Here is a 25,410-nt window from a genome sequence, read left to right on the forward strand (position 1 = left end):
AGACCTATTGCATTTCTAATGCTTGTTGGGATGACCACCACCTCAGATGTTCTTTGGTGCTCTGGGAGACACCCTTATTTTCAGGCAGTCTGAAACCTACTCTGGAGGTACTCCCTGATTTTATCCATCATGCTTTTATATAATTCTAAGGGTAGCTCATCAGGCCCCATCGCTTGCCCTGTTTTCAAGGTTCCTATTGTCTTATTTATTTAGTCTACTGTCAGGTCTTGGTCTAGTGCGTCTCAGTCCTCATTCGTTAGCATTAGCAGGGTCAGGTCTTTCAGGAAGTCTCTCCCAGTATTTCCGTCCCCTTGTTGTCAGTGTCCTCAAGGATCCAGTTCCGTCCTTTGTCTTGTCTCTCTAACCATGTAAGCAACTCATTGGCTTTATCACCGACATCATAGAGACAATGCTGGGTAGCCAGCGCATGAGTGCACGCTATTTTCCATTACTGCTCTTAATGTGTGCTGCTTCAGTTGATGGTGCAATGGGAGAGAAACTGATTCCCCACTTGCCACACGAACCTCCAGGAAAGCACATTCCTTGTCCTGAGCCTCGCACTTCAATTTACGTTCCTTACGTACATTCTCCCAATCAAGGCTTGTGTCTGGCCTTGAATCACTGCCTTGAATTCACCCTATAGCACGCAAGCTGATTCAACAGGCCGCCCGTTCTCCTTAAAATAGAATTCTGCTCAATCACTCATACAACCTTTGAACGTCTTGTCTTTTAAATATCACGGATCAACCTTTGGGGTAGGATGAAGTCCACAACCGGACCATCGAGTTGCACCTCCACCAGCGAATGGTCTGAGATTCCCCCTGCTATGTGCGTAACAGCTCTAAAATCAACTTTATGGACAGTCTGGGTGAAAGGATGGTGCAGGCATGCCAGACTACCATGTGCTGCAGATAGGTGCGTCCGGTTCTGATACCCTCTTCCCCTCTAGGGGAAGAGGAGAAGTGTGGCTCACCGATTAGAGCGGCAGACCCTGAGGTAGAGGTCTGGCCCGCGACCAGGGTTCAGTTCCCGACGCGGCAGGGTCTTGGGCTCAATGTCCACGGACTTGATAATTCTCGCCTAGGTGCCTACTCTAATCATGGGTCCCACTCTGAAACTCTGGGCAATAGCTTGCTTAATCTCCACAACGGCTCCGAAAGCGCTAGGATGCCTGGCCTCACCGTGGAGGTGCCCAGTAAGGCGGCATCTCACAGGGAAAGCCAGGAAGGGTTCCACAGCGGTATACAGCACCATGATACCTTTCAGGTGATAGTGCGCTTTACAAGTATACCCACATTTACATTTACGTTTAGGAGTATCATGAATATAGTATAGGTGCAGTTCTGTCATTCCAGTCACCCCAATGCGTATATGCTCTGTCATAAGCGTTTTATCCTTCCACAGGATGAGTCAGTCTTTTCTGGGTCTCTTTCCTGTTTCCCGGCACTTGAATGGCACGCCCGAACACTCGAGAGAGCAGTGACCCACCAGCAGGCTTTTGTGGAGCGCTTTTGTCCTGGATGTAGGGCTGCATACAGTAGGGCATCCACTCTGTCTTTTCTTTGCCTTTGCCTGAAGATCAGCAGTCCCAAGGTAGAAGTCACACCTGGCCTGTCGGAGCCCCTCTGGAGGCCCGACTGTCAGCAATTAAGCCCACACTGTGGCCGGCTGGACCACAGGCGTAAGCTCATACAGGGTGTTCGACACTGGCGTAGTTGTAGTCACTCATGGGCCTCTGACACAGAGTAGTCAGAAATTCAGCAGCTAAAAGCCCAACACAGGCTCTCCAGGAAGCCAGTAGATTCAGACCCTTTTGTGTTAGGAATTTGGCAAATGCAACCTTGAACGGGGTGTTGCCAGCACACAATCGTCCAACTGGGCCTTAACAATCACGTTGTGGTAGAGTTTTATTTCCTGCCTTGATCTGTTGGGAGGGTCTTGGCGGGGGAGGAGGGGGTCCCTCAGACTAGCTGGTCCTGCTGGATGGCTTTCCGGCCCGCCCTACAAATAACGAGGATGTGTCGGACCTTGCTTTTTCCAGGACAGTCTTGTCCTCCTGCTGGATAGTCAAACTCATTTCCCTTTCTTACCAGAGTATAAAAGAGGGATAGATGGTCCCACTTGTATAAACAACTGGCAGGCAGGAGATGCAGTTTACTCTGTCGCACTCTCACATTGCTTTTATGCTACGCACACCAACACCCTAAACACGCACATGATGTTAGCGCAAAGTCTGGGCACAGGCATAGAAATGGAGCATTACATGGGTGTGTCATCTATTCCAGGTGTAGCAGTTCTGAATAAACCCAGGGCATTTTCTTTTGACCGGAAGCTTCTCCTGGATGAGCAGTTTATTGTGTATATGCAGGCTTGGATGGCTGAATTCCTTCGTATTAATCGGGGTAGTACTGATCCTGAGTATGTTTGGGATGCATTCAAGGCTGCTTTTAGGGGAGAAACCATTAGTTATGGTTTGTATAATCAGACGCAACAGGCATTAAAGGAACATGAGCTATATCAGGGTCTGGTCAGAGCTGAAGAGGCTCTAGTTCAGGGTATTCATATGGGTAGGGACATTGGGGCATTTGTAGTAGAAGTGTCAAAGATCAAGGCGAAAATAAATCTCCAATGGAGCCAAGAGGCTGCTAAAAAATATGTAGTAAGACAGTGACTTAACTATGAATATGGGGAGGCCAGCGGTAGGTGCTTGGCGTAAAAATTAAGGATGAAGGAGGCAGCTGAGAGAATCAATTACATTTGGGATAGTAATGGCCAGTGTGTTGAGAATGAGAATGGTATTCTGGAGGTGTTCAGAAGTTTTATATGAAGCAGTATACACGGATGATCAATATGATGTCCGGAAAGTCAAGGAATTTGTATCTCAACAGTGTGAGCAAGATATTGGGGAGGAGGACGTAACGAGATTAGAAGCTCCTATTACAATGCTGGAACGCGAACAAGCTATTAAGGAACTTGCAATTGGTAAGGCTGCGGGCCCTGATAAATTACCATTGGAGGTATATAAAGCTTTCTTCGAGTTTATAAAAGATGATATGTTATTAATATTTAAAAGAGCACAAGGTGGATTGGCACCGAAATCACGGGGCGAAGCCAGTATTATTGTGTTTAGAAAAAAGGTAAACCAGCGTAGCTTCCAGCATCGTATCGCCCCATATCTCTTTTAAACGCGGATGGCAAAATGTATTCAAAAATGTTGGCCACTCGGCTTGCCACCGTAATATCGCCACTTGTGTCTATTAGACAACATGGCTTTATCCCTAAGCGTGGCACTACAAATCATGTTAGTAGAGTTATTGCATTATTAGATAACGCCAACGCTACTGGGGACCCGCTGAGCCTTATTTTGTTAGATGCCGAGAAGGCGTTTGACCGAGTGTCTTGGTGTTTTTTATGGGAAGTAATGCGGCAGCGGGGTTTTGGGCAGCAATATATAGTAGCAATACAAACGCTATACTGCCAACCTGTCGCTAAGATCTGTACCCTGGGCCTCGAGTCAAAAGCAGTGGTAATAAAGTGGGGTACTAGACAGGGCTACCCCTGCTCCCCATTATTATTTGCCCTGTATATAGAGCCTTTTTTGAAAATGCTTGACCATAGCCCACAAATACAGCCTGTTATTGTTCAGCAGCAACAATATCGGGTTCTGGCTTACGCAGACGATGTTGCGGTGCTTTCTGTTAAACCTGCAGCAGCAATACAGGCAGTAGAACATCTCGCTGCAGAATATGGGTCTGTCTCGGGATATAAATTAAACACCGCCAAAACGCAAATCTTGTGCCATAATGTTAGGGGTTTTAATGACCCACGGGTCTCACAGGAAGTAACATATCTAGGAGTGCTATTAAGGACCTCGACACCAGCATTTGTTGGCGCTAATTGTTGGAAGCTTGTACAAGGGGTGTGTAGACAGCTTGATCGGTGTGAATGCTTGCATCTGTCATTAGTTGGCAGGCGCAATATGCTGAAAATGATGATTCTGCCAAAAATACTGTATTTTTTTTAGATGTGTTCCACTTGAAGTCTCACGCACTCATTTGACACAATTACAGTCATTATGTATGAACTTTATATGGGCATGAGGGAAGGCCCGCAGAGCTGCACGGTTTATGGTGTTACCTAGAGCGGTTGGGGGATGGTCTGTACCGGACTTTACACTCTACTACTATGCATGCATGCTCCAACATATGAATATACTCTTTACTGGAATAGGGCCAAGTGTGGCTGCTGAATCTCCTGCTATATATCATATGTTGCTGGGGTCAGATGCAAAAAACTGTTTGTTCATTCACCTAGTCTGGAGCTATTAATAGCGCACAAGATTCAAGACTGTATTAGCAGCTTGGAAGGTTTGGAAAGCTATTAAGAAAATGTTCATGATAGAGAAAGTCTCCTGGTATACCCCACTGTTGTTACTTGCTTTCCGAGTGTATTTTGGGATAGGACAGTGCAGAACTGGCAGAGTAAGGGTATAAAAATAGTGGGGGGTTTGTATACGGAAGGGGGTCTGAAATCGTTTAATCAGATCATGGAACAATACCATATACCCGGGCAGATTTTTTAAAATATTTACAAATTAGGAACTATCTCCTCACTGCCTGGTGGAATATTCAGACTAAATCTCTTATTGAAGCTAGCCGAAAAGCAGTAAGAATAGGGGGGTTATATAGTTGTATGTTAGAAACAAGATCTAATGATTTGGAAGAACATAATCGTAAGTGGGAAAGCAGGTTAGGATGTTCTGATATTAGTTTGGAGACCTCCATTGAATTAGCTAGTCGATTATTTATGACTGCTAACCTGTCTGCCCAACATTATAAAACTATTTTTTATTTATATATGACACCTCATAAGATTGCCAAATGGGGTGGTGGACAGGAGGGGAAATGCTTTCGCTGTGATAACCCTGATGTAGATGTGATGCATATCTTCTGTACGTGTCCACTATTAAAATAATTATTAGAGCATGTTGATAAATTTCTAACTGCTATTTTGGAAACACCTATTGATTTGTCGCCTACGCAGCTTTTGTTGGGTGTAGAGATGGGGGTAAATGCTGATAGTGTACCAAGGAATGCTATATATTTGAATTTTTTAGCAACAGCAGTATTAAGGCTATGTATAGCTTCAAGCTGATAACAAAGAGATCCCCTATAGTTTGAGGCTTGGAGGGCTAGGTTCTAGGCTAAATTTAATTTAGAGTATAGTTTGTATGCATTAAAAGGTAGGCGTAAGCGAAAGCTGGGCGTACAAATTTGGGGTCCTGTTTTATCTTATTTGGATGGCAATTTTTTTTTTTGTTGTGTTTAATTCTATGTACTAAAGTTGGGCATACCAGAAGAAGTCGATCTGCTATGGAACTGTCCGAGTTAAATGTATATGCTTAAATGTGGTGTGATGGTTAAGACGCATGTACTCACTATACTTTAATTTGTTTGTACTCTTGTGAGTTGAATACTCATGTATTGCTAATAAAAAACAAAAAACAAAAAAAATAAACATAGGTGTATCAGCAGGACGCCACTCCACTGACCATGATGCAAAGATCTCATCAGGCTATTGATCCTTACAACAGGGTGCATTGCCACCACCGCTCAAGCTGTTAAACCCATGATAGTCCTCTGGCTTAAAAAAGGGAACACTTGGTGTGACCCTCCAGGTCACAGGACCGGTCCAAGACCGCTCATAGTCCCTTGTTAGAAGTTGCACAGTGCTGGAGTGGCAGAAAAATCTCATGTTATTGTTTTTTTTTAAACTTTGTGGTATATTTACCCCAGCAACATGCAGTCACAAGTTTGACGCCATGGACAGGGGAGTTGCCACGAGGAACAGATTCGTCTGCCTGTCAAACCACATGCCATTCACTATTTCATAGTGTTTTTCTGCTTTTATTTACCACTTGTTTTAAGCAGGTGGTAGATAAATGCATGTGGTTGGTTGGGCGATGGGTGAAGCAGGGGAGGGGAGGGTAAAGAAATGTCTAACAAAGGGAAGAATTGTGTGTTTCTCCCAGTTTGTATAAAAACAGCATAAGTCTTGGCTGCTTCTGCTGCACCCAGAGTCTTGTGCGTCTTTTCAGTCTTATTTTCCTGTCTGGAAAAAAATGGTGTCCTGTTTTTTTGCACCCGGTACATCCAAGTGCAGAAAAACCTAACAACTGATAATCAGGTGGAATAAAATGAGCACATGAAAGTACTCCTTAATTTCATTGCCCTTGATTCATACTCTGGACATAGTTGAGGGATATGTGTAGGCATAGTCCTCGCAGCACACAATAGATTTGTGTGCGGCAGAGACCAGAACTCAAAAGTCAGGATACCAGATACAAGTAGGTGGTAACTCAGGGCAGGGTAAACGCCTGTTGTCCATGGAGGGGAAATTCCCGTCCCAGAAATCTACATTAAAAATGAATTAATAGTATCCTTTTTTAAATATCTGTTTGGTGCCAATGCATATGACTTTAATTTCTGCCTTTGGGATTCAATGTTACAAGTCCATAGGGTGGACTTGTAACATCAAGCGGGCCAAGGCGACTTTTATACAAACGTCCCTGCTGCAGGCGCCTAATAAATCTCAAGCCCTGTTCAAAATTGTCAAGGACTTGTCTCATCCGGTTTGTGCGGCTAATTCGGTCCGGGCGTCACAGGCTCTGTGCGACTCGTTGGCTCTTGCCTTCGAGGAGAAGACCTCTAAGATCCTGGAGGGCTTAACACATCCCGTATCTGCGGAGGCCAGCCTGGGAATGGCCGCTGACCTGTCTAGTCGATCTTGTATTAGTGTTGCCGACCGGGGGCTGGGAGCTCTGGCTAGCTCACCCAGCCGACCGCAGCCGATCGGGGTGGGAGCTCCGGAGGAGCAGCCCAGTCGACCCCAGACGTGCATTGTTGCCTCTGATCTGGGAGCTCCGGGCAGCTCACCCAGTCGATCCCAGCCGATCGGTGTGGGAGCTCTGGTGGAGCAGCCCAGTCGACCCCAGACGTGCACTGCTGCCTCTGATTTGGGAGCTCCGGGCACCTCACCCAGTCGACCCCAGCCGATCGGTGTGGGAGCTCCGGTGGAGCAGCCCAGTCGACCCCAGACGTGCACTGCTGCCTCTGATCTGGGAGCTCCGGGCAGCTCACCCAGTCGACCCCAGCCGATCGGTGTGGGAGCTCCGGTGGAGCAGCCCAGTCGACCCCAGACGGCTACTGCTGCCCTTGGGCCGGGAGCCTCGACCATTTTACCCAGGCTATCCCGGCTGAATTTCCCCCCCCCCCCCCCCCCCCTTCCTTTGAAGAATTTTGTAAGATTGCTCATTCGGTGTCATCGGGGTCTCCGCTTGATCCGCTGCCCCCCAAGTTTTGGAAGGCCTTTCATGCAGAACTTCTTCCGCCTCTGTTTTCGATCTGCCTCCAATCCTTGGAATCGGCGTCGGTGCCAGAAAGCTGGAAGTTAGCAGTGGTGTCGCCTCTGCTAAAAAAGCCAACTTTGGATCCGGCCTGTTTCTCCAACTACAGGCCGATCTCCTTGCTTCCTTTTCCGATCAAGATCCTGGAAAAGTGGGTAACTCTCTCTCTCTCTGGCTTCCTGGAGAACATCGGGTGGTTCGACGAGGCCCAGTTTGGCTTCCGCCCTGGACATGGGACGGAGACCGCGCTGGTGACCGTATTGGACAATCTGCGTTCGCGTGTCGACAGTGGTCGGGCAGCATTTTTGGTGCTGCTCGACATGTCGGCCGCGTTCGATACGGTCTGCCTTCGGACCCTGGTCCGGAGGCTGGAGGAGTGCGGGGTCACCGAGGGGGCTAGAGACTGGCTGATTTCATATCTTGGTGGTAGGCAACAGTTGGTCTCACTTCCGCCTTTCAGCTCTGAGCCAAGGAAAATAGGACAGGGGGTTCCACAGGGCTCGGCCATCAGCCCGATACTGTTCAACCTGTACCTCCGCCCTTTAGTCCAGCTAATAAAATGTTTCGGTGTCTAAGCATTTAATTATGCCGACGACACCCAGCTGGTCTTTTCCTTGTAAGGGAATAATGCGGTCTCGCTGGGCACCTTCCATCGCTGTATGGCAGCCACAGCGGACTGGCTACGAGCTAACTCTCTGCAATTTAACAGCTCGAAGACGGAGGTGCTCCACTGTTCTACTGATCGTATTCCGCGGGCACTGCCCGAGAACTTCTGGCCCAGTACCTTTTCCAAACCAGTGCTGGCATCGGAGTCAGCAGGCAACCTGGGGGTAATGTTTGGCCCTAATTTACAACTTGACATACACGTCAACAAAACCACTGGAGCGTGTATGATGCTGCTACGCATGTTACGCAGAGTCCTACCTTTTCTCCCTGTTCATGCCAGGCCGGAAGTAGTCCGTGGGACCATATTAAGTCGGCTCGACTACTGCAACGGACTTCTTTTGGGGGCCCCAAAAAATTTGATAGGGAAGCTTCAGCGGGTGCAGAACATGGCCGCTAAGCTGGCCCTTTCCCGGCCCAGGTCTAGCTCTTCCACTCTTGCGCTACGAGATCTGCATTGGCTCCCGGTAGATCTACGGGTTCAGTTTAAAGCGGCATGCTTGGTGTTTAGAGCTGTACACCTTTTGGGCCCTATCCCTCTGCAAAATATGTTTGCATGGTACTCGGCCCCACCGCTTTTGCGGTCTTCGTCGGCTCACCTCCTGGTGGTGCCAAGGTTTCAAAGAGTGAGGATGGGTGGTCGCTCTTTTAGCGTGGCTGCAGCTAAATTATGGAACTCCCTCCCACTCTCTCTAAGGAGTCACAAGGACTATCTTCCGTTCAGGAAGGCCTTAAAAACGCACTTATTCCCTAAATAATGGTTGCGCGACTACTTCAGTCAAAGTGCACGGTTCTCTGATCAAAGCGCCAGGATGCCCTTTGGGTGACAGGCTTGCGCTCTACAAATATATTAAATAAATAAATAAATAAATAAATAGGGTGCATGTATCCTTTGTGAGCTTAATAAAATGTTGAAAATTCTATAAATCCTCACTCCTACATCCAAGTACTCTCAGGCTACAATTCTACACTCTGCTCTGTATGAAAACCAGCTCAACATTTTCAAAATTCTGCAACTCTGCATTGATTTGGCTTGTAAATTATATTTTGGGAAATTTTCATGTATTAACTATTTAATTTTAATACTATAGGTGATTGAAATTACTGACGAAGAAAGCAAGATTTAGCACCAGGCAACTGAAGTCTGTGCCTTAAGAAGGATTATTTTGAAAAACTGAAGGACATCCAGCATTCTATGTTTAAACAATTTCCAAAATCTAAGTGTGTCGAGGAAGTGGGAGCTGAGGAAAGTACTATACTGTAAGTGAAGTCTCTAATTTAGCATTTCATTAACCCAGAGCAAAGCCATATCTGTGTACAGAATAACCTTCATCTAAAACATCATGTAATTCTAGAGAGGAAGCACACACTGCATAAAAAGAAAGTTATAACAAAAGGTTTCTTCTGCAGACCATCAAAGAAAAGACGCTGAGAGAAGACTCTGAAGCTGACACGTTAACAACCGAAAGATTGGAAAATCACCTTTGTTCAACAACTGTTTTTAACCAGTTACACAAGTTTGAGACTATCTGACTCTGGGTAGAAAACCACGACCCACTCTGCTCACTCTTGCGAAAACCTTAAAAATTCACCACTTTATTGTGTTCATAACCATCTCAGATTGTTTATTTTTTATTGTGTACTGTTCTGTATTTCTATGTAAATCGCTTCAACAGTATCTGCTGTGAATGAGTGATATGTAAAACTGTTAAATATAAAAATGGATTAAATGAGCACAGTTGCGCTATAGGTAATGTAAATAAATCCTCGTCTTCAGAACTACAAACCTTAACCTTACACCAAACATAGAAAGGGTAAAAGGAACTGATGTTCTGAGACTCGTGATCCACAATAGTACTGTGCACGTTCTAACGCCCTCAGTTACTGCCATTACGTCAGTGCAAAAAGGTACTTATCAGTTTTATTAATAAATATCAGACTAACACCTTATCACTGCATTGCTAAGAACCTATACAAATAGATTTGAGAAAATCTTCAGTCGCAAAATAAGTTGCTGCCGGATAGGCTATAACCTAAAGACTATTATCTGCTAGAAATATTTCGACAGGTGTTACAGGGCTGCTTCCAGACATAGTTTGCTCAATTCAAGTGTTAAAAAGATTACACACAATTTCTTTTAGAGATAAATGCTGAACATTATCTAAACAAGCCTAACTCTAAAATCGGGTTCACTCTTAATGTGGCATATAAGCAAGAGAAAACTAAACGTAGAGATATTAACTCTAGGAATACACCTTATAAAAACACGGACTGTGAGAACAAGTTCAGTGTTCAAAACCGCCTCAATCAAGGCAAAATAACCTAAGTCGGGGGAAAAAGTTACATGTGCCAAAAAAGATACAGCCATAAATCTTATCTCACAGAATTTGACACAATGCACACTGGGGGAAACCACTCTCAGTGCAAAGTATGCCAAAAAAGTTTCAGGCGTAAATCTTATCTCACTGTGCATATGAGAATCCACACTGGAGAAAAACCTTATCAGTGCTCTGAATGCCAGAAAAGGTTTAGTGTCAAAGCGAGTCTATATCTACATGCATTAACCCACTCTGGGGAAAAACCTTACCAGTGCGCTGAATGCCCGAAAAGTTTCGCCCGTAAATCGAAACTCGCTGAACATATGAGAATCCACTCTGGAGAAAAACCTTTTCAGTGCGCTGAATGCCAGAAATGTTTCAGTGACAGAAGAGGACTTACTATACATACAAGGACCCACACTGGGGAAAAACCTTACCAGTGCTCTGAATGCCAGAAATGTTTCAGTGACAAAAGAAGACTTACTGAACATACAAGGACCCACACTGGGGAAAAACCTTACCAGTGCTCTGAATGCCAGGAAAGGTTTTGTAACAAACAAAGCCTTTCTCAACATGCAATAACCCATTCTGTGGAACAACCTTATCAGTGCTCTGAATGCCCGAAAGTTTTCAGTGTAAAACGTATTCTCACACAGCATACAAAGATCCACACTGGGGCAAAACGTTATCAGTGCTCTGAATGCCACAAATGTTTCAGTGAAAAAAAGAGTCTCACTCGGCATACAAGAACCCACACTGGGGAAAAACCTTATCAGTGCTCTGAATGCCAGAAATGTTTCAATTACAAAAACAGTCTCACTCATCATATAAGAACCCACACTGGGGAAAAACCTTATCAGTGCTCTGAATGCCAGAAATGTTTCAATGACAAAAACAGTCTCACTCATCATATAAGAACCCACACTGGGGAGAAACCTTATCAGTGCTCTGAATGCCAGGAAAGGTTTTGTAACAAACGACGTCTTTCTCAACATGCAATAACCCATTCTGTGGAACAACCTTATCAATGCTCTGAATGCCAGAAATGTTTCAGTGTAAAAAGTAGACTCACACGGCACATACGAATCCACACTGGGGAAAAACCTTATCAGTGCTCTGAATGCCAGAAATGTTTCAGTGTACGAAGTAGACTCACACGGCACATAAGAATCCACACTGGGGAAAAACCTTATCAGTGCTCTGAATGCCAGAAATGTTTCAGTTTAAAAAGTAGACTCACACAGCATACAAAGATCCACACTGGGGAAAAACCTTATCAGTGCTCTGAATGCCAGAAACGTTTCACTGACAAAAGAACTCTTTCTCAACATACAATAACCCACACTGGGGAAAAACCTTATCCATGCTCTGAATGTCAGAAATGTTTCAGAGACAAACTCAGTCTCACTCAGCATATAAGAACCCACACTGGGGAAAAACCTTATCAGTGCTCTAAATGCCCAAAAGATTTCAAACTTAAATCACTTCTAACTGCACATGTGAGAGTCCACACGGGCGAAAAACCTTATCAGTGCTCTGAATGCCCAAAAGATTTCACACTTAAATCACTTCTAACTGGGCATGTGAGATTCCACACTGGGGAAAAACCTTATCAGTGCACTGAATGTGACAAATGTTTCAGGGTAAAAAGCAATCTCACTCAGCATATAAGAACCCACACTGGGGAAAAACCTTATCAGTGCTCTGAATGCCAAAAATGTTTTGGGCAAAAAAACAATCTCATTAATCATATAAGAACCCACACTGGGGAAAAACCATATCAGTGCTCTGAATGCCAAAAATATTTCTGCCAAAAAAACAATCTCATTAATCATATAAGAACCCACACTGGGGAAAAACCATATAGGTGCTCGAATGCCAGATATGTTTCAGTAAAAAAGGCAGTCTCACTTACCATATAAGAACCCACACTGGGGAAATACCTTATCAGTGCTCCAAATGCCAAAAATGTTTCAGCCTTAAATGTAATCTCACTAAACATATGAGAATCCATACTGGAGAAGAAAATTATCAGTGCTCTAATTGTCAGAAAAGATTCAGAGGTAGAGATCATTTCAAGCGCCATAAGAAAACACACCATCAAAATATTTTAGTGCCAGAAAAGCATCAGTTTTAAACACAATCTCCCTCTACATGAGCAGACGCACACAGGGGAAAAACATTACCAATGCTGTGAATGCCAGAAATTCCTATCTGATAGGCACAGCCTCACTAATCATAAGCGATTCTCCATACTGATGAAAAACTTTATGAGTGTTCTGAATGCCAGAAGAGCTGTAGAGAAAAACGCTATCTCACCATGAGAAACTCCACACTGGAGAAAATCCTTATGCCAAAAAAGCTAGTATCTGAAAGACAGAATCTGAAAGAAACACGTTAGTGTTAGAATCCTTACCTTAGAATTACCCCCAGGCGTCAGACTGGATACGGAAAGTTTTTCGTCAGCAGTACCCCTGCGCGTCGGTAGGCGTCGTCTGCGGCTCCGTGTCCGTCGTCGGTGTCGTGATCGCCGGAATGATGTCGCTGGAGTACTTAGACGCCGCCCTCGTGCGCTGACGTCAGTTCTTCTTTTTTCCGCGCCAGCTAGCGCAGATCCGGGAAGAGCACGTACCTTTAGTCATTTTTTACTAACTTTTTGGACATTTTTGTCTATCTTTGTCGAGTCGACTCGACTCCTGGTGCCAGTAGGGATGCCCGGTTTCAAGCTGTGTGACGCCTATCACCGACTGATGTCTGTTACCGACCCCCTCCGCCGGTGTTCCTACTGTTTGGGGGCGACCACGATGACAAGTCGTGCTCCGACTGCCGGGCCTTGACGTCGAAGGCTAGGCGGGAGCGTTCCCGTAAGCTCCTCGAGCTCCGGCAGTCGATCTGTGCCGCTTGAGGTCCCAGTCGGGGAGGAAGTCGAGGAACTGGTCGCGGAGCCGCAGTCATCACCGATCATCCGGATCCAAGTCCTCGCACTCGGGTAAGCCGAGGCATGTCAAAAAGAAGCAGTGAGGACTCCCCTCGCCACTCACGCGGCTCAGGAGTCGCATCCTGTCCCACACCCTCTGGTCCCTGGACTGAATGCGACTCCAGGCGATATTAGAGACTTCCTCGTAGCCAAGAGGACTCTCTTCTCGCCGTCGACACCTGCCGGCGTGGCTTCGGGCCCGCGGGTCCGACTGGGAGTCCTAACTTGCTTGCGGCTTCGGCCCCGGTGCCGTCAGCAACTTCGGTCTCGGCGTGCAGGACCCCGTGGGATCCAGGCCTGGATCCCGGTCGACGCCAGTTGACCTTATGACTCCTCCGCTGGTGCTGACCCCGGCGCCATCCTCGGACAACACCGTCTCTGGTTTTAGCCCCAGTCCCGGTTCGGCGTCGGAGCAGTGCCGTCCCCGATGTCGATGGGTGAGCCCTTCACCTATGACCCGGCTCTGTCATTTATGCAAGTGTGGCTCACTGGTTAGAGGAGGCAGACCCTGAAGCAGAGGTCAGACCCGGGACCAGGGTTCAATTCCCGACGCGGCAGGGTCTTGAGCCCAAATGTCCACGGACTCGACAATTCTCGCTTCGGTGCCTACTCGAATCACGGGTTCACACTCTGCAACTCTGGGCAATAGCTTACTTAATCTCCACTACGGCCTCCCAGCGGCGGGAGGCCTGGCTTTCACCTTGGGGATGCCCAGTAGGGATAATCTCACAGGGAAAAGCCAGGACGGGTTCCCAAAGCAAGCGCCTTGAGACCTATCGGTGATAAGGCGCTATATAAGAACCTTTGACATTTGACATGCCTGTTAATCAGGACACGGATCAAGGGGAGGACTGGGAGGGGTCTGAGGACCCTCTGGCACAGCAGTGCCAGTTAAGTCAGGACTAGGATGATGAGCTGGGGGATGCCAGTGGTCTAGCCACTTCGCCTGACACTGGTTTTCTCTCTCCTCCCTCCGTGACTACAGAGGAGGGGGCTACTTATGCTGTGGTGTTGCGCAGGGCGGCCAAGGCCCTAGCCCTTGAGCTACCTGCAGCAGCGTGAGGACTAACTTCCTCACCGAGGTGCTTCAACCGCCAGTCGTATATATATGGGGGGGTTTACCCAAAAATAGTCACTGGGACCTGGGTTGAATGAGTACTGAGAGAAAGGGGTCCCAGTGTGGAAGCAACAATGATTTTACCATTTCACACAAAAAAATTCAAAAACAACAAATGAATCCACATTGTTTTAATTCACAATGAGGATGGGTATAACGAATATACAAAGTATCGTAGGTTGTACAGTGCCCAAGGGGGGGGGAGGAAGTGATTGAGTGAGGATGGTGTGGTACGGGAGTTGTGACAGTAAAATCAACCTGAGTAACAAAATTACATTTGTATGTTAATTCAAATACAAAAATAGGACCAATGGTTCAATGCAGCAGTATATACATGTCATACTCCAGGAGTGCAATTAATGTCAAATTAGGTATGGAGTTGACAAATATCGGGACAGTTGTCGACGTTTCGACCTTCAATGTAAGGCAGGGATTAGTGCAGCCCTTGCAGCAGGGTCTTCATCAGGACATGGAACTGGGCGGGCAACCTAATGAATATATATAAGTTCTATTAATAGTTCAGGCCCCAGTCCCTTTCTTTAATTATCAAAACTACGGCTACCAGCAACATCATTATAACCCTTTTTTAGGACAACGCCAAGCACCATGGCGTCCATCCCGTGGCAGAGGCAACAACTGGCGAGGTGGCCAGCAACGCGACCAACAAAATAAGAACAATTGGGACGGAGGACGAGGCCAGGCCCCGAAGCAAGTGCACTTTCAACCGGAACAGCATGGGGAGAGGGTAACACGCAACAAAACCTACCGATGGTAGACACTCCTGAGATCCTGAGCCCCGTTATCAACATATCTCAACACAACTTGAACGAGGATGAAATCAAAGTTCTAAACAAAGGGTTATCATATGTACCGACCCACAGACCTGATAACTTTACAATACGAACTGAACTCTTCAAGTTCTTTCGAAAAATACGGCTGAAATATTTTTTTCGCAATTCTGATGCACGGTCCAACCCTTCATTGACAGGATTACGAACACCATCTACCTTTGTACCGCACGCCAGTGCCATGTCACACAAAATACTGGCCTATGAGACCGTTGTTTGGAGAGATGTGCAACAAATTCTGGATACAAAATCATTCACAAAGTACAACATCTGTAAAACTGAAAAGTTGGCCCTGCAATCACTCGCCCGCAACAACGATGTGGTGATTAAGCCAGCGGATAAAGGCGGCGCAATTGTGATCCAAGACATGTCCGACTACGAGTCCGAGATCTTGCGCCAATTAAACGATGGGACCAGTTACCAACTACTAAGATCGGATCCATCAAAAGCCACTGCCATCGAAATTCAGCAGCTGACGCAAGCTGGCCTGGACCAGGGTTTTCTGTCTGAACACGAATTTTTATATCTTAATCAAAAACATCCACGACTGGCAACCATTTATACTATACCCAAAATACACAAAAGCATGGACCACCCCCCGGGACGCCCCATAGTCTCTGGCTGTGGGTCCATACTGGAACCACTTGGGAAGTATATCGATTTCTTCATTAAACCTCTTGCAGAGTCTACTCAATCATACCTGCGTGACACCATGCACACTATAAACATTGTCGAGAATCGATCCTTCGACCTACAGTGTCAAGTACTAGCTACATGCGATGTGGTATCGCTCTACACCTGCATCCCTCAACAGGAAGCTTTAGCTGTGATAACCAGGTGTCTAAACCAACGACCTGCTCCAGTGCAAGTTCCAACAGAGTTCATTGTAGCTCTTCTGACGATTGCAATGACAAAAAACCTTTTAATATTTAAAAATCAATTCTATCTTCAGATCTCTGGCGTAGCGATGGGGGCTCCCTTCGCCCCAGACGTGGCAATTCTATACATGGCGGCATTTGAAGATGATACTGTACTAAACAACTCCAATCCATTCAGAGACCAACTCAGTCTCTGGATGCGATATATTGACGACATACTGTTAATCTGGAGTGGCGACACTGAGGTATTATCATCGTTCTTCATATGGTTGAATCAACAATCACCCCATCTCAAATTCACAAGCCAATTGGACAACAAAACTATCAATTTTCTGGACATTACCATCTACGAGGAGTCTGGAACCTTATTCACTACACTCTATCGCAAACCTGCTGAGAGGAATTCACTGTTACAATATACCAGCCATCATCCTCGCGCACTCCGTGACAACTTGCCATTCGGACAGTTCCTCCGTATCCGGAGGAACTGTTCCAACAAAGATCACTATTTCAAGGAATCTGAGGACCTTGCGAACCGTCTTCAAGAACGGGGCTATCCTAGACGGCTAGTCAAGAAGTCAAGGAAACGTGCCTGGTTTTATCTAAGAGATGAACTACTCACTCCAAAAGACAGGACAGAGGAACAAAATAACAGGATTGTGTGTGTGACAACGTTTTCGACTAAAAGCAATCAAATCAAACGCATTGTAAACCAACATTGGCAATTGATATCCGACGATGTCAATCAAATGGCTACACCATTACATGCTTTCAAAAAAGCCAAAAGTGTGAAGGATTATGTAGTGCGGTCCTTTATACCAAGTCCTGATGACCCCACCATTACCTCATTATGGAATCTTCCACCAGTTGTTGGCCACTTCAGGTGTGGCCACTGCAAGGCCTGTGACACCACCATACCAACAAAGGAATTCGTACATCTCCAACTCAGAATCAAACTCAAATTCCACAGCAATTGCAATACATCTAACATCATCTATGCAATAGTATGTCCATGCAAATTGATTTATATTGGCCAAACCCAACAAAAGGCTAAGGTAAGAATTCTCCAACATATGAGCAGGATCAGATGTATGGTCCAAGGCGCCCCACTTGTAGACCATTTCAAACTCGCGGCACACCCCCCAGATAGTCTCCGGTGGGTGGTACTAGAAAAGGCAGTTTTGGGACCACGAGGTGGTAACATTGCTGGTATTCTAAATGTACGCGAAGTAAAGTGGATGCTTCTTTTTAATTCTATCCATAATGGACTCAACGAACAGGATAGCTCTTTTTCCCAGTTAGCAATATTACCCTAATATGTTCCTATGTAACTGACTACCCTGGGGTGGTAGCATAATCCTGAACTGATCTGACTCAGAACTGGCCTATACCCTCATGTGAGAGGTACGCCAAAAATAGCTAAAATCGGTTAGAATTAGTTAGATCCTTAAAGATCTCCTCTTTGATTGGTTGTTACACACTGCAATGGCTTCACCAATGTGTCTGGGGAATTCTATATCTAATCCTTTTTGCAACTATTGTCTGTGGTTTTTCTATGTCTGATTAATCATCATTTCATCATGTCAATGACCTTTTCGGCTATTATAGAGCACTTCAAACGAACTCCATTAATTGCCGCTAAAGTATTATAATCGTACTAAACGCGCAGTCTTTTTTCAATGTCTATTCATGACCCATAGTCACGTGAAACCGTTCCCTAGGTTACTATCCTAACCAGGAAGCTCGTCTTGCGATTGCAGACGCAGACATGAGCGGGAGTACATGCCCGATTAAGTCGGCGTTCGGTGAGTTCCATCCGCCCTGCCACTCCAGCTTTTGAGATCGTGATCTCCGATGAGATCCTCCATTCACGATAATTTTTTAACTTATTGCCTCACAGATACCACGGAGTGATCCCCTTCAGACCACCTCTGGACTTATTGCCGAGCTACCGCATTAGGTAAGCGCCCTTTTCTCCACACGTCTCTGGTGTCGAGTCACTCCCACGGGACGGTGCTCGGTGAGCCTCATCCGCCCTGCCACTGCAGTCTTTGAGATCGTGATCCCCGATGAGATCCTCTATTCACGATCATTTTTTAACTTATTGCTTCACAGATACTACGGAGTGATCCCCTTAAGACCACCTCTGGACTTTTTGCCGAGCTACCGCATTATGTAGGTAAGCGCATGTTTCTCCACTCGTCTCTGGTGCCGAGTCACTCCAACAGGACGTTGCTCTGTAAAGTCTAACTCAATGTCTTGTTCCAGATACGGCCAAATCCACCGCCCGCGGGCCGGTCTCGACCTCCACCGCTCTCTCAATTTCACAAAGTGAGTACACAACGCTTGTGTATATGATGACCGGTAATCCATTTTGAGCCTCTGAAAAGAATAACAGTATGTTTATTCTGCTGCTCTCAGAACCTTCGGTTCCCACAATTCTAATTTAATTTGTCTCCCACCCTTAGTAATGAATATGACCCACGGCGATGAAAGCCCCTCACAGGAAGAGCAATAATCATAACGGTATGCTCTATGTTGATGTGTGCTTTTTGTTACAACTCACAATTAAGTTGTGTCCCACGATTATTTTGAACTATTAATAGAACTTATATATATTCATTAGGTTGCCCGCCCAGTTCCATGTCCTGATGAAGACCCTGCTGCAAGGGCTGCACTAATCCCTGCGTTACATTGAGGGTCGAAACGTCGACAACTGTCCCGATATTTGTCAACTCCATACCTAATTTGACATTATTTGCACTTCTTGAGTATTACATGTATATACTGCTGCATTGAACCATTGGTCCTATTTTTGTATTTGAATTAACATACAAATGTAATTTTGTTACTCAGGTTGATTTTACTGTCACAACTCCAGTACCACACCATCCTCACTCAATCACTTCCTCCTTCCCCCCTTGGGCACTGTACAACCTATGATACTTTGTATATTCGTTATACCCATCCTCATTGTGAATTAAAACAATGTGGATTCATTTGTTGTTTTTGTTTGAAATGGTAAAATCATTGTTGCTTCCACACTGGGACCTCTTTTTCTCAGTACTCAACCCCCAGTAAATGTAAATGTAAATTGATACTTGTATAGCGCACTACTCACCCGCAAGGGTCTCAAGGCGCTTGTACGAATAACGCTGTGGAACCCATCCTGGCTTTCCCTGTGAGGTGTCCACTCCTGGGCACCCCCAAGGTGGAGGCCAGGCATCCTTAGCGTTGTGGGGGCCGTTGTGGAGATTAAGCAAGCTATTGCCCAGAGTTGCAGAGTTGGACTCCATGATTGGAATAGGCACCGAGACGAGAATTATCAGGTCCGTGGAATTTTTGAGCACAAGACCCGCCGAGGCGGGGAATTGAACCCTGGTCCCGGACTAGACCTCTGCATCAGGGTCTGCCGCTCTAACCATTGAGCCACACTTCTCTGAGCCAGTCAGCTCTACGAAGCCTCTGCTGCCGTTTATTGAGGCCCTCACTGACTTTCTGATGGGCACCTGGTCCAAGCCCTCCACAGTTCTCCCTGTGGATCAGTACGTGGACCGACGCCAACGCCCGGCTCCGGGCGACCCCTGCTTTCTGTCCACCCACTCCACCCCCGAGAGTCTGGTTATCCAGGCCTCCACTTCCCAGACCGCATTCCCGACCGCTCTGCCATATCAGGAATCCAAAAGGCTAGATCAGTTTGGCAAGAAACTGTTCTTCTCGGTCAGCCTAGGATTGCGGTCCATTAACACTTCATGCCTTTTGGGCTGTTACACGCTCTCTCTGTGGGATACGGTGGCGGACGTGCTACCCCAGTGTCCGGCGGAGGCCCAGACACAGCTCGCTCAGGCTGTCGCTGACGGCCGAGACACAGCACTGTATTCCATCCGATGTGGACTTGACACCACGGACTCGCTGGGCAGAGCAAATTCAACGACTGTGGCGATTACTCGTCACGCCTGGCTGAGGTTCGCCAGTTTTTCAGGGGATGTCCAGAACACACTCATGGACATGCCCTTTGATGGCCGTCTCCTCTTTGGCGACAAAGCAGATAGCGAGCTTGAGCGCTTTAAGGACTTCAGGGCTATGGCCAAGTCCTTGGGCCTGTCGGGCCAGCGCCAGCAAACTTCTGCTTTTCGTCTCTTTCGTGGCCACGGAAGGGGCACCCCCACACGTTTGTACAGCCTCAACGCGGTCGCGGACGTTCTGCCCGCCGTGGTGGAGCAGGGGGTCAGAGAGCCAGTCAGTCCACATCAGCTCCCGCAGCTTCTGCCTTAAAGCCTTCCTAGTCTGAGCTTTCAGGCTCATTCCACGCCAGTCGGAGGCAGGATTTGCCATTACGTACTCCACTGGCGTTCCATCACTTCGGACAGGTGGGTGCTGCAAATCATCCGAAGGGGCTACTCCCTCCCCTTTGAGGCGACCCCTCCAGCCATGCCACCACAGTACCATGTCGGGGGATCACTTGCAACTTCTGCGAGAGGAAGTTACGGCCCTTATGGCCAAGGGGGCCATCAAGCGCGTTCCTGGTCCAGAAGTAGGACGTGGTTGTTATTCCCACTACTTTCTGGTTCCAAAGAAGGGCAAAGGGGGCCTGTGCTCTATCTTGGACCTCAGGAGCGTCAACGGCTCCCTCCTGAAGGAGAAGTTCAAGATGCTGACTTTAGCTCAGGTTCTGGCTGCCGTAGACCCTGGAGACTGGATGGTAGCGTTGGACTTGCAGGACACCTATTTCCATATTCATGTCCTGCTGGCCCACCGGCGATACACGCGGTTCATGGTAGGCCACGAGCACTTTCAGTTTACCGTGCTCCCCTTCGGCCTTACCAGTGCCCCCCGGGTATTCACTAAAGTGATGGCAGTGGTTGCAGCTCATCTGCGCAGATTAGGGGTTCCAGTCTTCCCCTATCTTGACCACTGGTTGTTGAAGGCGGGCTCGCCCCAGACAGTCATCTTCCACCTCCAGAGTACGGCCGGCATCCTGCACTCGCTGGGGTTCTCCATCAACGTGCCGAAGCCACACCTGAGTCCCTCTCAGAAGATCCTCTTCATCGGAGCGGTTCTACACTCGGCGCAGTTTTGGGTGTATCCCCCCGAGCAGCGGGTTTGGGATATTCAGGCTCTGTTTCCAATCTTTCAGCCTTTATCCAGAGTTTCGGTCAGAATGACCCTGCGGCTCCTGGGGCTGATGGCCTCCTGCATCCTGCTGGTACATCACGCCAGGTGGCGGATGCGGGCTCTCCAGTGGGACCTGAAGTTCCAGTGGGCACAGCATCAGGGCAACCTGACTAACCACGTTCTGATCTTGAAGGGCACTGCGAGACAGCTGCAGTGGTGGCTCATGGACCGCGATTGGGCCAGTGGCAGATCCCTCTCCCTTCCCCAACCGGAGCACACAGTGGTGACGGGTGCATCCCTCCTGGGATGGGGTGGCCACATGGGACAGGCGGAGATCCGAGGCCTCTGGTCTCCGGCTCCATATCAACCTTTTGGAGCTGCGGGCGATCCGACTTGCACTGAAGGCATTCCTTCCCTCTGTCCGGAGAAGTGTAGTGCAGGTGTTCATGGACAACACCACCGCCATGTGGTACTGCAACAAACAAGGCGGGGTGGGGTTGTGGACCCTATGTCAGGAGGCTCTGCGCCTCTGTACATGGCTGGAATATCAGGGCATCACCCTGGTGGTTCAACACCTGGCAGGTTCGCCGAACACCAGGGCGGACGAACTCAGCCGCCGGTGCATGATAGATCACGAATGGCGTCTGTACTCGGATGTGGCGCAAGGTCTCTTTCAGCAGTGGAGAGAGCCTTGGTTAGATCTATTCGCCACCGAAGAGAATGCGCAATGTCTTCAGTTCTGCGCGAAGGAATTTGCAAGGTGGCACTCGCTCGGCGACGCTTTTCGTCGCGAGTGGAGTTCGGTCTGTTGTACGCCTTTCTACCTATCCCACTTCTGCCCAGAGTGCTGAAGAAGATCAGGCGCGACCGGGCCCAAGTCATCCTTGTGGCTCCGGATTGGGCACAAAGATACTGGTATCTCGAGCTACTCAGAATGTGAATCGATTCCCAGATTCGACTGCCTCTTCAGGAGGACCTTCTGTCGCAGCAGCAGGGAATGTCCACCACCCGAACCTGTCCAGCCTCCACCTTCATGCGTGGAGATTGAGCAGCGACAGTTGAGGCCATTTGACTTGCCTCCTGAAGTCTGTGATGCTGTTCTGCCAGACAGGCTTCCCCCCACAAAAACGGTATATGCCTGCAGGTGGAACACATTTGTGGCATGATGCACAGCAAAGGCTGTGGATAATCTCTCTGCCCCTCTTTCAGAGGTTTTCCTCTTTCTTCTTTCTGTCGCCCAGCAGGGCTCTGTCCTGGGCACTATCAAGGGCTATCTTTCGGCCATTTCAGCCTCCTAGTGGCTTCCTGGTCAGCCTTCTATTTTCAGATTCCTTGTTGTAAATAGATTCTTGAAAGGCATCACGCACATGTTTCCTCCTGTTCCTTTCGTGATGCCTCAGTGGGACTTGAATCTGGTTATTACCCTTTTGATGTGCGCTCCCTTTGAGCCACTTCATAATTGCCCTCTCCGTCTTCTGACCCTAAAAACTGCTTTCCTGGTTGCCATCACCTCGGCCAGAAGAGTAAGTGAGCTCCAGGCTCTTAGCCTGCTTTCCTCTCTGTCCATCCGCACAAAGTTGTTCTGAGGACTCGTCCTTCATTTCTACCCAAGGTGGTTACTGCCTTTGCTCAAGCCTGAGATTGTGCGAGTTATGTATCATTGGTGAACTGTAGCTGCTCTCACATCTGTGGTCTTTCTATCACACCAAACAGACCGGTTCCCTTCCTGTAGTTAGTAAGGTTACTGCCTTTCACATCGGACAGACCATTACCATGCCCACCATCTTTCCGCCTCCACATCCCTCGAAAGAGGAAGAGAGGCTCCACTGTCTGGACCTAAAACGTGCACTCTCCTTTTACCTGAACCGCGCACAACAGTTCCAGGTGGACGACCAAGTCTTTGTTGGCTAGGTGGGAGCTAAGAAGGGACAGGCAGTGCACAAGCGGACCATCTCTCGTGGGTCGTTTTGTGCATCAAGATCTGTTATTCCTTGGCTAAAAAGGAACCTCTTGTGGGGCTGCACGCCCATTCCACTCAGGCTACAGCGGCTACTACTGCTTTGAGACGGGGAGTCCCTTGCAGGACATTTGTCAGGCAGCTACGTGGGCCTCGCTGCACACGTTTGCAAAGCATTACTGCCTGGAGAGCCAAGGCCGGAGAGACTTCTTCTTTGGCCGTTCTGTTCTCCAGGACTTCCTGGTGTGATTTTGGTTCGCAGACCCACCACCGGGGTTGGTATTGCTGGGGTATCTATTCTAAGGTAAGGAATCTAACACTAACGTGTTTCTTTCAGATGCACAATTTACTTACCATCGGTAACGTTATATCTGTAAGAAACATTAGTTAGTGTTAGATTCCTTACCACCCCACCCATCCTCCCCGTTTCTGCGAACCGATATCTAGGGTTCAGGAATTTTCCTGTCAGGGCCCTAGTTTCATGGTACCAGTGTCTGTTTCTTGCATGGCTCTGCGTTCCTGGCGCGGAAAGCTATGTACAGAACTGACGTCAGCGAGGGTGGCGTCTAAGTACTCCAGTGATGTCATTTCAGTGATCTCGATGACGGACGCGGAGCCGCAGATGACACCTACCGACACGCAGGGGTACTGCTCACGAAAGTCAAATTCCACCAAGCAGTTCCAGCGCCTGTTCGTCGTACCAAACAACTGCAGCCAATGAATCCTGGGCTCGCTGTCAAACAAGTTCTAATGTGACTCCTGATGAGACCATCGCCATTGACTGTCTTGTCTGTGAGAAGCTGCTCCAGCCCTCCTGTGATGGTGGGCCGGAAGACCTTCACCGCCAAGTGAAATGCTCGCAACTCCAACAGCTTGATTTGGAGTTGGGTATCTGCCGCTGACGAGGGTTCCCTAATCTCTGTCTCCCATAGGGCCTTCCCATCCCATTCCAGAAGAGATACATGCGTCACTGTGCCAGAAGTAGGTCGTGGTTGCTATTCCCACTACTTCTTGGTACCCAAGAAGGACAAAGGCCTGCGTATTATCTTAGACCTCAGGGACATCAACCGGTTTCTCCGGAAGGAGAAGTTCAAGATGTTAACCTTGGCTCAGGTCTTGTCTGCCCTCGACCCTGGAGATTTGATGGTAGCGTTGGACTTGCAGGACGCTTACTTTCACATCCGTGTCTTGCCTGCCCACTGGGGCTACCTACGGTTCATGGTAGGCCACAAGCTTTTTCAGTTTACCACGCTCCCCTTTGGCCTTACCAGCGCCCCTAGGGTGTTCACGAAAGTGATGGCGGTGGTTGCAGCTCATGTGCGCAGATCAGGGGTTCCAGTCTTCCCCTATCTCGATGACTGGCTGTTGAAGGCAGGCTCGCCCAGGCTGTCGTCTCCCACCTCCAGACTACAGCGGACTTCCTGCATTTGCTGGGGTTCACAGTTAACGTGCGGAAGTCGCACCTGATTCCCTCCCATAAGTCCTTTGAATCAGAGCGGTTCTGGCACAGCGCAGTTTTGGGTCTATCCTCCGGAGCAGCGAGTCCAGGATATTCAGACTATGATACCAAAGTTTCAGCATCCATCCCGGTTTTCTGTGAGAATGACCCTGAGGCTGCTGGACCTCATGGCCTCCTGGAGCCTGCTGGTGGATCATGCCAGATGGCATATACGGGCTCTGCAGTGGGACCTGAAGTTCCAGTGGGCGCAGCACCAGGGGAATCTTTCCGATGACGTTCAGATTTCGGAGGGGACTGCAAGTCAGTTGCAGTGATGGCTCACGAACCAGGATTGGGTCAACGCAGATCCCTCTCCCTTCCTCAACCTGAGTTCACAGTAGTGACGTATGCTTCACTCCTGGGATGGTGCGGCCATATGGGAGAGGCGGAGATCAGAGACCTCTGGTCTCCGGCGGAGTCCAGGCACCACATCAACCTTCTGGAGGTCTGGGCGATTCATCTTGCACTGAAGGCATTCCTTCCTTCTGTTAAAGGAAGAGTTGTGCAGGTGTTCACGTACAACACCACCGCCATGTGGTACTGCAACAAACAGGACAGGGTGGGGTTGTGGACCCTATGTCAAGAGGCTCTTCGTCTTTGGACATGGCTGGAACATCAGGCCATATCTCTGGTG

At 47.9% G+C, this 25,410-nt stretch overlaps 1 protein-coding gene and 1 long non-coding RNA gene across 5 annotated transcripts in view; both read left to right on the forward strand.

The window, feature by feature from the left end:
* LOC147738095 (uncharacterized) overlaps positions 1-9,677 on the forward strand; it is a 66,320-nt gene extending 56,643 nt beyond the window's left edge. The window contains exons 4-5 of one of the 2 annotated variants that reach the window (XR_015307456.1): positions 9,160-9,328; positions 9,479-9,677. This is a non-coding gene — a long non-coding RNA (uncharacterized LOC147738095). Of the gene's footprint in view, positions 1-9,159 lie in introns of both variants that reach the window. The other variant, XR_015307455.1, reaches the window with a different exon arrangement.
* A 735-nt stretch (positions 9,678-10,412) lies between these two features.
* LOC147738096 (uncharacterized) lies at positions 10,413-12,399 on the forward strand. 3 transcript variants are annotated; one of them, XM_086952127.1, is made up of 3 exons: positions 10,464-10,677; positions 11,014-11,665; positions 12,338-12,392. In XM_086952127.1, the coding sequence occupies exons 1-3, from the start codon at positions 10,464-10,466 to the stop codon at positions 12,390-12,392; spliced, it is 921 nt and encodes a 306-aa protein (XP_086808253.1). The 3 variants fall into 3 exon arrangements, with proteins under 3 accessions (XP_086808251.1, XP_086808252.1, XP_086808253.1); XM_086952125.1 differs by having other exon boundaries at positions 10,413-11,319; positions 11,404-12,399; XM_086952126.1 differs by having other exon boundaries at positions 10,413-11,012; positions 11,178-12,399.
* Positions 12,400-25,410: the final 13,011 nt, after the last annotated feature.

The sequence above is a fragment of the Lissotriton vulgaris genome, chromosome 1_1 (genome assembly GCF_964263255.1).
Source record: "Lissotriton vulgaris chromosome 1_1, aLisVul1.2, whole genome shotgun sequence".
Taxonomy (NCBI): Eukaryota; Metazoa; Chordata; class Amphibia; order Caudata; family Salamandridae; genus Lissotriton; species Lissotriton vulgaris.

Coding starts and splice junctions, on each gene's coding strand:
- LOC147738096 (XM_086952125.1), top strand. CDS start 10,413: ATGTGCCAAAAAAGATACAGCCATAAATCTTATCTCACAGAATTTGAC. Junction 11,320..11,403: donor AAGAACCCACACTGGGGAGA/AACCTTATCAGT, acceptor ATTCTGTGGAAC/AACCTTATCAATGCTCTGAA.